We start from the raw sequence: 14,874 nt of genomic DNA on the forward strand, positions 1-14,874 counted from the left end.
CGTCCCCTGCATCGGCAGGCAGACTCCCAACCACTGCGCCACCAGGGAAGCCCTAAATATCTTATTTTCTCTCCCCTTACAATGAGATTGATCACTCTTCTCAAAACTGTACCAGTTTCTCCACGTTTAAGATCCGATGACTAAAAAGAAATGGTTAAAATATTTAGTAATCTAGAGACTAAAGAGTACAAAAGGTTACTCTCCCAGATTCTGAATGATGTACTTCTGAGTCCTCCAGCATTATATTGCTTTTAATTCACAACAGCATTATGCCGCTGATCTGTACCCAGTCTATAACCCCAGAGTTTTTTTTTTTAATGTACAGTTTTACATCTTTATTGGAGTATAATTGCTTTACAATGGTGTGTTAGTTTCTGCTTTATAACAAAGTGAATCAGTTATACATATACATGTGTTCCCATATCTCTTCCCTCTTGCGTCTCCCTCCCTCCCACTCTCCCTATCCCACCCCTCTAGGTGGTCACAAAGCACCGAGATGATCTCCCTGTGCTATGCGGCTGCTTCCCACTAGCTATCTATTTTACGTTTGGTAGTGTATATATGTCCACACCACTCTCTCGCTTTGTCACAGCTTACCCTTCCCGCTCCCCATATCCTCAAGTCCATTCTCTAGTAAGTCTTACAACCCCAGAGTTTTATATTCTATATATTATATTATCTAATTCATTCCACATGTCATCTTTGGGGCAATGTTTCCTTGCATCTACTTTGTACTTACTCCAATAAATTTCACATGGCTTTTAATTATACTATTTCCCCATTATGTTATCACTCTTAATTTTTTTATTTGATACTATTTTCTAAAACTTTGATTAATACAGTCTCAAATTATTTATGCCATCAGTAAATCTTCCACTTCATAAATGAAAGGCATCACAAAGAGATATAGCAAAATAAAATTCAAAGTCTGACACCAGTCTAGCTTAAGCTCTAAATGAGACAAAAAGATGAAGAAATGACCATTTTTAGTGGCAGTGTGCCTTCTGCTATCCAGTGGTTGGTCTCAGGTCATTAATCATGAGCTAGAATTACACAGATCAAAGTTTTCCAAATGTTTCTGCTAAAGGGCTGCTTACAGCAGAAGAGTGAGGGGTTCTTTATAACCCTCAAAACAATCAAACAAACAGATTTGACAGGAGTATAAAAAAGTAACAAAAGACAGTAGCCTAAAGCACAATAAATCAGTATAATGCATTAATATTTGAGTATCAGCAACTAGAAAACTAATATGAGAGACAAAAGAACAGACACACTTTAAGATATCTTACATCAGCAGCTCCACAAGTCTCCTACATACTCCTGCATCAATGACTGCTTGAATTTTATCATTGGGTCCATCTGATAGATATGAGAGGGCCCAGCAGGCATCAGCCAGTACATCAGTGTCACTGACAAACAGCAACCAGGAAAGCACATTCAGACAGGGGGAAACCTATAAAGGGAAGATGATATGATTATGAAATTCAACAGAATAAAAGCAAGAAATGAGGGGGGAAACTCCAGAAAGCAACCAGGCACACACCTGGTGACTTCTGGTGTGATTAATACTTCTGAAGATGGAGCAGTAAGTGGCCAAGTGACATTTCCATCTTTGGGAATGCTGTCAATAACCCTGCAGTTTATTTGATGAGGTAGTCAGAGCCCAAGGAAAACAGTTTCAAAGAGCAAAGTTTAATATATACCAGTTCTCAGAGTGAGATTCCTTGTCAAAACACTCTTTGTGGATCAGAGAGGTAAAGGAATTTTCCTAAGTGTTAAAGCTAGGAAATTCTGCATTTTAGATACTTTGTTACAAACAAAAAATGCCATGTTTTAAGAGTAATTCAGAGCTTTTTTAAAGGCAGTGAAAATTCATTTCAAATTCAAACAAAAATAAACAAAAAGACCTATTTTTCTAGAAACAAATTATTCTCTTTCTATTCACATTAATATTGGTTCTTAGACTCTTCCCATTGCGGAGCACAGGCTCCGGACGTGCAGGCTCAGCAGCCATGGCTCACGGGCCCAGCAGCTCCGCGGCATGTGGGATCTTCCCGGACCGGGGCACGAACCCGTGTCCCCTGCATCCGCAGGCGGACTCTCAATCACTGCGCCACCAGGGAAGCCCTCTTAGACTCTTTTAACTGTACTTTTTCTGCCAATTTCCCACAAGCATAATCCTTACCTTTGCAAATTCTGGAGGGGGACTTTTTCCTCTACAGAGATTAGACAAAGCCCATACTGCATTCCGGGTCATGGTCAGGCGGTTTTGCTTTGAAAATAACCTATAAGCATAATGATGCAATGGTAAATGATATAATGGGCATTAATTCTCTGATGGCATAATATAAATATTTAACCACTTAATGCTATTGATAAACAGATGTCTTCAAACAGCTCTTCTCTACAACAATAAAGCTTAATTAATTCTAACACAAGGAATTCAAAATTTTGGCACTTGAATAAGATAGGATGCCCAAGGAAATGATCTGAACAAGTTAGTAAGAAAATATCTGTAATGAAAAGTAACACTAGGAAATCCAAAATGATTTCCAAAGATGCACTGTTTTCTGAGGAACTTCCCGTATTTTTATTACTCACAAAAAAAAAAAAAAAAGAAAAAGAAACTTACTGCAGCAGAGGGGGAAGAATATTGCAGTCTAAAACATAGTCCCTGCACATGGTACTATCTCCAGCAATGTTGCCAAGAGCCCAGACTGCCTGTGAAAGAATTATTCATTAATGACAGGCTGTAGAGTTTAATTTTCTCATAATTCCTTCAAAAAAGATGCCAACATATCACAATAACTCTTTACAAAATTATACAGTAGTTAATCAACATATTATACATGGACATTAACTATTAAAACCCCTAAGTTCACTCAACAGGGAGTCAAATGAAATAGTTGTGGGATTGGTGGAAGAAGATCAATACTGTTATATAAGTATACATGTGAATACTCATGGGAGTAAACTTATTAAAAGGAGGTACCAGTTCTTATACATATTCTTTTTTTTTTTTTTTTTTTTTTGTGGTACACGGGCCTCTCACTGTTGTGGCCTCTCCCGTTGCAGAGCACAGGCTCCGGACGCACAGGCTCAGTAGCCATGGCTCACGGGCCCAGCCGCTCCGCGGCATGTGGGATCCTCCCAGACCAGGGCACAAACCCGCGTCCCCTGCATTGGCAGGCGGACTCTCAACCACTGCGCCACCAGGGAAGCCCCTTATACATATTCTTAATCTTAGGGGGCCCTACCCTTAAGTAACATTCCATACAGCCATTGGAACATAGCAGAGATCCAAATGGCTTACTCAGCTGATTACAAATGTATTTTAAGCTTACTTACAAAAGAAAACAGTGAGCCAAGAATTTAAGAGCAACCAAAATGCAGAAAGCTTTACTCAATTTTTGGGGATGATGGATATATTAATTATCTTGACTGTAATGACAGTTTCATGGATATATACATATGTCAAAACTTATCATATTATACACTTTAACCATATGCAGTTTACTGTAGGTTGATTATACCTCAATAAAGCTGTAGAAGAAAGTCATATTCATTTAGTAATGATTTATATTTATGAATTTGACAAGCTTTGCGGTAATTAAAATTTCATGTTTTCTAAGTGATTTTCTGCACAAAAGTGGCAAAGACTTGCTATGTCAATCAACACGAGAGATTACTATAAGAAAAAACTCAGTAACTGCTTACATGGTCTAAAATGTGTATCTATGGGACTTAAAAGAATTTCAGGGTTGGAAGGGAAAAATGGTTTTATGTTTCTAGGAGAAATTCTGCCTATATTCACTATGAAATTTTCTATTTTGGTTAAGTTTAGATTTCTAGAACACTCCCTGTGATGAACCATGGATTGTCATATCTAAGCGGTAAAACTGAGATTCTGAATATAAGACTGAAGGGAAAAATTGTATTCTTTGACCTGCTTCTCTTTACTTGTTTCAATTTTTACCTGCTCCTGGACATCTTCAAACTCTGAGCTGAGCAACTCTATGAAGATAGGCACAGCTCCTGCCTGAATCACAATCCGGGTCTGAAGAGAATTTCCTGAAGCAATATTTGTCAGTACCCAAGCTGACTCAAACTATAAAGATAAAAATAATTTCATTATCTTATTAGAATTTAATAGCTTGTTTACTTATAACAATAAGGTTTTCTGTGCATGAAGAAAAGAATCTGAGATCATTATTTACACATAATCTATCAGGTAAATACTATATTAATTTTAAATGAAGAATTCCTGAAGAAATAACCTTAGCCTAGAGGAATACTCAGGGTGTCTAAAATTTCAGATCAAGGCAGAGCTGACATGAGACCGTAAGAAGAATGAGGGGGTGCTTCATATACTGACATGGAATGATCTCCCAAGACATAAATGGAGGAAAAAGAAAAACAATGTACATCAATATGGTACCATACTGTATTTTCCAAAAGGGTTAAGAAGGAATATATGCATCAATTTACTTATTGCACAGAATATCTCTTGAAGGAGTCACAATAAACTGTAAATACTTGTCACTTACATAGAGAGCTCGAGGTGAATGGGAAACAAGTATGGGAAGGATAGGCACTTACAGTAAAGCCTTTATGTACCTTTTGGCCTTAAACCATGTTTATTATCTAATAAAAATAAAATTAAATAATTTCTATAAAATGGGCAGAGTGAAATGGCGAAAGAATAAAACTGTAAAATGTGTAAAATACAGGCAGAGTGAAAAAGGTAGAAGACAACTGAAATGATAAGTAGTCCGAAAGGAGTTAACGGGCATACAACTAACAGAAATGGCAACTTCAGAGCATAAGAGCTTCCAATAAATGAGAAGTCTCCAAACCAAGGCACAGAGGTAAGACTTTTTTAAAAAGAGCATTCTTAAAGGTTGATAAACTGGTAAACAGTATGAAGGAAATTATGGCCAACAAAAAATACAGCACGTTATTAATTCTACACATCTCTACAGTAACTTGACTCTTTAGCCTAATATGATGAAATCCAAGAATGACCCCTTAAAATCCAAGAATGAACTTATATTACAATTCTATTTAGAGTTCTTAATTAAACTTTAGTTTTGTTTCCTTCTCCTGTTCTGTCTTCTATTTAATATTCTTTAATGAAGCACATATGGGGAAGAAAAAAAATTCAGTGACATGCCCCTTGAATGAGAAATCAATAAAAAGTCATCAAAAGATGGAGCTGTGACTCCTTTAAGCTTTGGGGTCAATTGAAAGGCAGGTGTCATATGGAAAACTAAATCATCAATCACTTGGGGTACAGGAAAATGAAAGAAATGGGAAGACAATCTGATTAGCCCAGTCCAAAGCTACATGAATGATAGTAAATTTATAGCAGAAGACACTTAAAGAAGGGATATTCAAAGAAACCTAAAATTTGATATACAGAAGTGAAATAAAGTGGTCTGATATCTAGTTAGGACACTGATATTACAGCAGCATGGAGGCCAGACTAGGAGCACCACAGTTAAACATTTTTTTGCCTGATAACTCTTTGCTATAAGAGAAGTTCAGGAGACTTTTAAACACTGAGTATCATAAAATAAAAACTCATATCACCTCTGTAATTAAATTACTACTCAAACCAATGTACAAACCCTTTTCAGTCTGTCTGAATTGAAACCTGACATTTATACAGTACTTTACACTTTCAAAGCATTATTCACATACTCTCAGGTGTTCCTTACAACAACCCAGAGAAGCCTGGCTTTTCTAGTTTATGAATGAGGAAACTATCAGAAAAAGATCCAATGATCACTAATCATTTGAGTAATCCCAGTCAGAGAGCTAGATTACAGCCTCCTAATCTAGTAGGCTTATGGCCCCAACCATAGTTTCCTCTCTGAAACACACCTGTAACACTGACAAGAGTCTTCCAATTGCTTGCAGTTTTGGTATCTAGGGCAAGAAATTCAAATAATGATACGACAGATTATTTAGGGTTATTATTTAGGGTATGCTAAAAGGAAAACACAGTTCACCTAAAATGTAGCTTCTTTTGCTTACTAGGAAAATGAACTATGAAGTGGGTACAAAAGCCAACTTTCCTACAAGAAGAAAGGCTCAAAGTTCAACAGAGAGTCATCAGCATCTGAGACCATGTCAAAAAAATGAAAACTTTGAGGAAAAGCAACCTGTGAAGAATGAATAAGATCAGCATACATAGCAATCTATATCAAAGAGAAAAAGGTTTGCAGTGAGATTTTGATGCAAAAGAAATGGTGACAATAAACTGAGTAGATAAAGGATATATTAAAGAGTTATCAATGAGAAGAAATTAGAATGATAATTGCTAACAGAAGTCAAACTGCTGTTTGTCTGATGAGGCTTAGCCCCAAAGGTCTCCCAGAAAAAGAGAGATTTCCAGATGCCACTGAAATGAATAAAATGGAGAAGCAAAACAGAATAGAGTGACAATGATTAGGAGAATGGAGAATAAGTAAATAACAGCCAGAACATGAATGGAAGAAACTCGGAAGTTAGGACTTCTCAACAAAAGAAGAATGTACCAGAGTTATGTTTATCACTAAGAAGTACATAATGATTATAACCTCTGAATGCAAACAAGATTCAAGGTCTCTCTTGGTAAGAATGGAAATCAGAAAGTAGTTTTGCCATTACCGGGGAAAGAAGTAGATGAATAACTATAACCAGAGGGCCAGTGAAAACTCAAATCATATTCATGGATTAATGAGGCATTGAAACACACACACACACACACACACACACACACACACACACACACACACGGCACTGATTACTGTGATGTTTACCTTGTAAAAACTTATCAAGCTCTATTTGTGCAATTTTCTATACCCATGTGTATATGTGTGACATGAGAAGGAGGCGGGAGGAGAGAGAGTGAGAGACAGAAACAGAGAAACAGAGAGAGAGGCAGAGAGAAAGAGAGACTGAGAATTCCTCATGAGTATAGACCCCTATTAAAGTGTTGGAAGAAGCAACTTTCAAATGTGTTTAATATGTAAGTATGTTTTAAAAAAACTGGCTGTACTTTGAACTATGTAGTTTCTCTTTCACTGGGTATCGCAGTCTTTATTTTTTTGAGTGGGGTGAACATTTCTGTCTCAGGTCCCAGACTAGATTTTAACATGAAAGAGAGTTGTGAAATGGGAATGTCCAGAGTTGATACCAAAAGCAATTGCATAAAGTTATAATAGAAATGGCCAGAAAAGGTAATTTAAGTAACCATGCAACTCAAGAAAAACTCAGCAACAAGATGAAATGAGAAAAACTTAAGAAATGGTATCACCTGAAGTAGTACCCAAAACTATTATAATCTTTACTCCTCTTTGTTGTTTTAAACTACTATATTCTTAGTGTTCCAAGAATGGCATCATGCAAGGAAACAACCTGTCATGCAGCTGTGATTGCTTACAAATTGTAATTCCACTATTATTTTTCACTGCCCAGAACTTTCTAAATAAGGCTACAACTGAAATCTGAAGGGCACGCTGAAGATTTTGGTATGTTCTCTTTTTCCTTTCTCAATCTCTACCTTCTGGTGCTCAGTTCCTTAAAATAAGGAAAATGAGAATCCAAAACTGAAGTACTTCTGACCTCCTATCAAGTTTCCCACTCCAGGTTGAAGTACGCCTGGTTCCCTTTCTCCATTTGGATCAGGACTCTGTTGCTGGCCACTTTGCCGGTTCCACTCTGGTTCCTAGCAAATGCCAGGCTCACCTGGAGAGCAAGTGAAAAGAGAGGCTCACATCAGAAAAATAAATCCAGATACCAAACTCTGCAGAGAACAGTGCCTGAGTCATCTGAGCAACCTTTTAAGACAGGTAGAGGGATCAACGAAGATGGGGAAAAAACACAGGAAGATGAAGGCTTAACTGCAGTTTACCACATTAAGCTTTTAGTGTGGACAAGAAAGGTAGAAATGGGAAAACTAAACCAATTTAATTCAAATTTACAACTTTAAGAGGAGTATCTGTTTAATGACTGGAACTAGGAAGCAATTTACTTATTTCTAGCTATTTTTATAAGCTTCTATAAGAAGGTTTGGGAATATACCATCTCAGCACTGCAAAGGACAGTACAAAGATGTTGGACCTGGACTCAAAAAAACAAACCAAGTGGGCCCAGGGAATACACCATAAGGCAGACCAATCTCATGTCAAGGCTCTCATGTATGGCTGAGGCCTACATGTCACTGTGTTTGAGAATGCTGTTAGTTAAACGGCAGAGTCGGCTTCCAAAGTCCTAGATTCCACCATATTCATCTCATTTGAGGGCAAGTGAGTATCTAGGTAGCACTGCCAAAAGCAGGCATTTTTATCTCCCTGGTTTGCAGTATCCCACTGATAAGGAAAGCCAGAAAGAAAGTGAAGAAACCCTTCACTAGGATTCACAGTTCTTTATGTACGGAATGAAGGGAATAAGTTTGTCCAGTGATTTATTATTGAGTTTAGCTATCATGACTACGTATTATTACTCTCTTTCTAGAAGAGAAATGGCAAACACCCCATTCCAAAGACACACTATTCAAATTTCTAATAAGCAGGTAGGAATATCATGGATAACTCACATCCTAGCGATCTCCAAGAAGACAGAGGAAGGAATACCCTCCAAGCTTCCCAGAGCATGTCTAATTATTTAACAATGAAGTCTCCTGGCTCTAAGGTCTCCATCAATATATTTGCTCCTCCTGCTTCTGGGGTAGTCAAGGGTACCCATTAGTCACACTGGAGAAAGAACACCATATTGTGCTTAAATGCACACAGAAGAAAAGCTGGGGATGATGACCTTTATATAATAAACAGGTTCGTTATCTCTAGAGTCTTTGGATCGCTAAGGTGAAAATCATGAGGTGGTCACTTCCAGAGGAATCATTTCTCAATCTTTCAGCCTAATTATTAGTTAGGCTGCACAAGGGTGGAATCTGAGAATTCTGATAGAAGCAAATTAGAGATTTCTGAAGGCTTTCATCTTCAGATGTGTTAAGATACAAACTCTAGGATTACAAAATCAAAAATGATGTAGAATTTACAAGTGTTAGCCAGGAGAGGGCACTGCCTGAGAGAATATACTGTGCTCTTTAGGGAATACTGGAGAAGGTGGGGATGGGGAAAGACCAAATTCTCTGACATTTTTCATTTTAGGACTAGAAAGTTATACCATCTTCCTTTAACACATTAAGGAACTGGACCTCTGCAACCACCTACTAAAAACTGCTAAGTCCAGAAGTAAATTTAATATCTCTGAATTACTCTCATTGTCAGAGACAGGATAGAAGCATACTTCCACATGAACAAAATGATAAATTTTCCCTACCTCCCTCTTCCTACAAAGCTTTTCAAATGATAAAACTGCAGTAAGGCTCTTCATTTGGTCCCTCTGGTTCACTTGACAGGTTGCTTAAGGGGCTCGCTCAGGCTCTGTTCTCTGCAGTATTGGTTGTCTGGATTTCCTTTTTTTCTGAGAAAAGTCCTCTTTCTTTGCTCTCTAGGTGAACCTGATTATTTTCCAGGTGTCTGGTGATCCTGGCCTTAGATGGGGACCAGAATTACAATCCAGGAAGCAGCCAACAAAACAGAATCTTAATTCAAATGAACTTGGGGATTAGTAAATGTCAAACTGGAGAAGAAAAACTGATGGGACACTGAAGTACTCTACCTTTTCTGGACTTCCTGTTTTTCCTCTGGAAGGAACTCATCACCGCAACAAAGAGAGTAAAAGAGAGAGAAGGATGGGATGGGAGGAAAGGAGAGAAAATATCAAGACAAAGCATCAAGTCTTATGAATTATCAATAATGCTCTGGACAGTAAGGAACCTGGGGAGAGGAGCTGTTACCTATACTTATAAAGGTGCCCCAGTCCTTATTATACCCTTAGAGTAAGGCAAAGGTAAACATGGGGGTGAAAGTTATCTTTATGATTAACTTGTTATTAGCAAATATTTACTTGGAAAAATAACCCCATTTTGTAATCTACGTAGGACCTAACCAATCTTTATAGTTGCAGAATCTTTCTAAAGGGCCTGAGCCACTCAGAATAGATCCTACAAGTGAGAATTTAGGAATCACAGGTATTTGTTAAAGAATAACTCAGAAATTGATTCAGTTGGTTACTCCAAGGAAGTCTAGCTACTGAATTACTTAATTACTAGTTTACTTAAGATCCAACTTTATTCAGGAACAATATAGTATTTTTAAATTTCTAGATAACTCCCAAGATGAGAGTCAGTTGATAGTTGGTTCTTTTTACTGTAAAAATTATCTAATCCAGAAGCTGTAGAATTTTCTCTTGGAACCCCTATACAACAGTACTAATACAGTAAATTAACATAGGAGAAAGCACACACATTCCCAACAAGGCTACATCCTTGTCAGCTCTTTTGGGGTGGGGCCGGGGGTGGAGGGGAAGGATTAATTAGTACCAGGTTTGGGGATCAGTGAGTGTCTGATCTAGCCCATGTTACAGAGCCCTGAGAAACCCAACAAGTACAATCTAAAAATCCTTCAGGACCAAATTTTACATAGTCCACACTTAGGTCCTTATAATGGCTCCTCTACTGCAAACAATTCCCTACCAGGTAAGTATGATCCATAGTCATCATAAAATAAAAAGTAACAAGAATTCTGAAGAGTAAAACCAAGGGCCTGGATGTTAACAAAGCTATCAAAGCAGCTTGCAATGTGGTTGTCAGGAACATCAGTATCAAAAAATTAACCCTTCATATAGATTAAAATAAGTAACAAATCTGTATACAAAATGTAACTTTGTAAAGGGAATTAAGATATGAGGCAAGAAATGAAAATGGTCCGCACCTGCAATGTACAATTCTCTTTTCGTTTGAGGAACTCCACAAACCTGGCCACTACTCCTGGTGTGCTGATGACTTCATCAATAGGAGGATTAGGTTCTGTCTCCCCATAAAAATAAAAGGAAAGAAGAAAAATAATCCTTTGATTTCAAGGCAAGGACTTTATAAAACTCAAACTTACTTCATAATATCCCTCCCTCCATCTTCAGCATCTCTTTCATATTGTAAATCCAAAACAGAAAAAAAAAATGTAAAACTGAGTTCAGTCACTTTGAGACTAGGGTAGCTTAAAAGATTTCATAATAAGGGAAGCCTTAATATGGAAATATGATGGGCAGAATTCTTAAAATTACTGCCTCTACTATTTTAGAAAACTTAGAAAGTATGGGGAAAAACATCAAAAGACAACCACTGTTATTATTTTGGTATACTTCCTTCTAACCCTTTTTCTGTGTATGGGTTTTAAGTCTTTTTTATTTAACATAAATTGTCTGAAAAAACTGGATTAGGAGATTCTGTGCTTGCAGGATCTAATTTTACTGTTGTAGTGATAAGTAGGAGTCAGCAGAAATTCACTAAGAATGACTTGCCAAATTAATCTCATTTTCATTTATGACAATAGAGTATCTTATAAATAAAGTCATTCAATAGAAACTTGTTGGGCAAATAGATTAGAAATGTCCTAAACGATTAGCATTGTAATTTCAGCAAGACATTTGACAAAGTTTTTGATGACATTCATGTAGCTACGCAAGGAAAATGGCAGCTGGATTACAGTACTACTAGGGACTCTTAGCTAAGTCAATGGCCTGTACTGGGAAGGGATGACTAATGGTTCAATGTTAATTTGCAGCAAGCTCTAATGACATGTTCTTTGCCTGGTTCAACATTTTTATCAACCATTCATATAAACACAACAAATAAATTTGATGATGACAATAAAAATGAAGTAGTTAACGTGCTAGATTACAGAAACAACATATAGAAAGAATAACAATAAGCCTAAAATGGCAATAAAACAACAGGGATAAAGCAAAATTCAGCTTTTAGATTTTTTTTAAAGCAATTTTTAAAAATCCACATGACTTCACAGAGGAAACCTAAAAATAGTTCATAAAGAAAAGTACTAGGGAGTATAGATCGCTGAAAATGCAATGAAGCATTACTATGCCATGACTACCAAAATAAACCAAAATAAATGATGCTAGCCTGGAGTACATTATTGGAATGTATAGTTTCAGGACAGGGAAGGCAATCTCCCACCACACCTTAGAGTAATAAGAATGCATCTGGAGTACTGTATTCTAATTATCACATTTTAAGAGGAATGGCTGGCAAACTAGAATACATGCAGGAAAGTAGCAGAGTGTTGAAAGACCTTGGAAAACCACATTATCTGAGAAACCCATCTCAGCATGCTGAAAAGAGATAAGACATTTTTAGAAGGGTGGGGACGGTAATATGATAATGGCCTTCAGCTATTTTTAACAGGTTGTCATCCAAAAAGCAATTATTTTTTGCTCTGGTAGTAGGTTTTCTTTCCAGTTAACCTCAAGGGATATATTAATTTACCACTAATGACTCCAAACAACCATAACTTACTATGGGGGGGAGGGGGTGGTCAACTGTTTTAATGCTGATTTACTATCAACATTTTAATATGGCTCAGAGTTCCAGAGTTCTCACTTGCCCAGATAACAAGAAGTATCATATCCCATTCTACCCTAATTATACACACACACACACCAAAAAGGTAGTTATCCTGTCCACCAATAAATCCATACTTAAATTTCAGCGATAAACTGCTAACATTAGAATCAACAATCACTACTCTTTCAAGTGATATTTTAAGTTTTTCTTAAAAAAGAGTGGAATTTCTCAATTTGAATTAACATGAAATATTGCTACTGTTCTTATCACTTTAAGATCTTTTATAAGATACCTCAGAAATGAAAATAATGCTGCCTTCTGGTCCTGGTAAGATCACACAAATAAAAAAGGAAATTCAAAAATTAGCCATGGCTCATAATATACCTATGTCTGTATGTGTCCTTTTATTCTGTTGATAGAGATACTCCAAAGCAAGTTATCTGTAGTGTGAAAAACAGATTATGGGAAAGTAATACTTTGTAAATAAATGAAAAATATACTTAACATATTCAGAACTCACCTTTTGAAAGCAGTTTTCTGAATTTCTGTGTTGCTGAAAGCTGTTGCTCTGGGCTATTGGAAAATATCATTTCAATCATGTCAGAAGTAATAACACCACCCTGGAATCACAAACAAAATACAAATATAATAAAATTTTAACTTAAATTCAAAGGAAAATAAAGATAGTACAAATTGTGGCCAAGTTACTGAGTTAATTATATTTATCTACAAGCGTTACACAACGGTAGGATAATCTTTGCATATATAAATGTATGAGATGATTAATAATGTGATGAAGCCAAAAATCTTTGTCTATCATTAAAAAGCTCACAACCGTGAGAAAGTAATGTTAGTAGTAAACACTAAGACAAGGTGTTTATTCTTCTTCCTCTCCTGCTCATCACATGGCTGGCTGTTCCTTGTCATTCAGATTAAATGTTAAATTATAAAAGAAGGCTTTTCCTGACCTTCAAATCTAAAGCAGCTACTCTATCTCTGTGATCACATCACTCTTATTTTAATCCTATGCCCAGCCCTTTTCAGTTATCAGTTATTCTTCTTAGTTATCTGTTTATTGCTTAGATTCCCCCAGTATACTGTAACCTCCATGAAAGCAAAACACCCTGTCTATCTTACCACTACATCCCTGATGGGTGGCATACTTTAGACGCTCAACAAATATTTACTGAATGAGTATAGAGTAGTCTTATATAAATCACAGATTCTTGCCACTGTCAAATTCAACAGCTGACTCTTAAATTTATTTAAAATTTCTATTTTCTTGCCTTATTAAAACTTTTCAGTTTCCCACTAGTTTCTTGCTTTACTAGCACTTTCCCATTTCCCACTACAAGCCATCCTCAGCATTAGTGGTTAAACTTTCTTCTCAGGATCATTTGTCACAATGAAATAAAGTTCATATCATTTCATGAAGGGTAACAGTCAACAAGATAAACTGTGAAGAAAGCTGCACTGAGCTGTACATGCAAGATGGTTGGTAAGCAATACCTAACACTTAAGAATAACCCATGGGGAGAAGGAAGCATTCTGCTCTTACAAGTCAGAAAAGTAACTACTTTGAAACTTATAAGTCTGATTCCTGAATAAGCAAAAGTACCTGTATGATTTTGCTATGATTATATTTCCACATATATCTGTTTTCTTCCCTCTCTTATCCCCTTATCATATAACATAAGATGTATTGACTTTACATTCATAGTATTTAAATATTGTTAACTTCACATCAGAGTATTTAAGTTACAGGATATCCAAGAGAGAAGTAAATATCACCCAAGGACTTTTCCCCTTCTGGGGAAAAGGTTAGTGCATTTTCAGCTGCATGCAGGAGAGCTGTATCATGTTACAAGGAGGTGTGACCTTGTCATTGTCTTTATCTGAGACTCAGTATGGTTTAAGGAGTTGGGTATGCATGCCACAATGACAAGGAATACACTGGGACAGTTAATTTTATGTGTCAACTTGGTTAGGTTATGGTACCCAGTTGTTTGGACAAACACCAATCTAGATGTTACTGTGAAAGTACTTTTTAGGTGTAATTAACATTTAAATCAGTACACCCGAGTAAAGCACATTATCCTCCAAAATATGGGTAGGCCTCATTCAATCAGTTGAAGAGCAAAGACTGAAGTTTCTTGAAGAAGGAAATCAACCTCAAAACTACAATATCGGGACTTCCCTGGTGGTCCAATGGTTAAGAATCCGCCTTCCAATGCAGGGAACGCAGATTCAATCCCTGGTCGGGGAACTAAGATCCCAAATGCTGCGGGGCAACTAAGCCTGCATGCCACAACGAGAAGCCCGCACACTACAGCGAAGAAGAACCTGCGTGCCACAACAAAGACCCAGCGTGGCAAAAAAAAAAAACAAAAACAAACCTATAA

The 14,874-nt window shown here is 36.9% G+C and overlaps 1 protein-coding gene across 2 annotated transcripts in view; it reads right to left on the reverse strand.

Moving 5' to 3' along the window:
• KPNA1 (karyopherin subunit alpha 1) overlaps positions 1-14,874 on the reverse strand; it is a 67,924-nt gene that overhangs the window by 15,719 nt on the left and 37,331 nt on the right. For both annotated transcript variants that reach the window (XM_029214011.1, XM_029214010.1), the window contains exons 4-9: positions 12,993-13,092; positions 10,827-10,921; positions 3,977-4,108; positions 2,633-2,721; positions 2,186-2,285; positions 1,290-1,453 (exon numbers count right to left, since the gene is read on the reverse strand). In XM_029214011.1, coding sequence (XP_029069844.1) covers positions 1,290-1,453; positions 2,186-2,285; positions 2,633-2,721; positions 3,977-4,108; positions 10,827-10,921; positions 12,993-13,092 — 680 coding nt within the window. The remainder of the gene's footprint in view (positions 1-1,289; positions 1,454-2,185; positions 2,286-2,632; positions 2,722-3,976; positions 4,109-10,826; positions 10,922-12,992; positions 13,093-14,874) is intronic.

Source organism: Monodon monoceros, unplaced genomic scaffold (genome assembly GCF_005190385.1).
Source record: "Monodon monoceros isolate NGI ecotype Baffin Bay Population unplaced genomic scaffold, NGI_Narwhal_1 Super_Scaffold_11, whole genome shotgun sequence".
NCBI classification, from domain to species: domain Eukaryota; kingdom Metazoa; phylum Chordata; class Mammalia; order Artiodactyla; family Monodontidae; genus Monodon; species Monodon monoceros.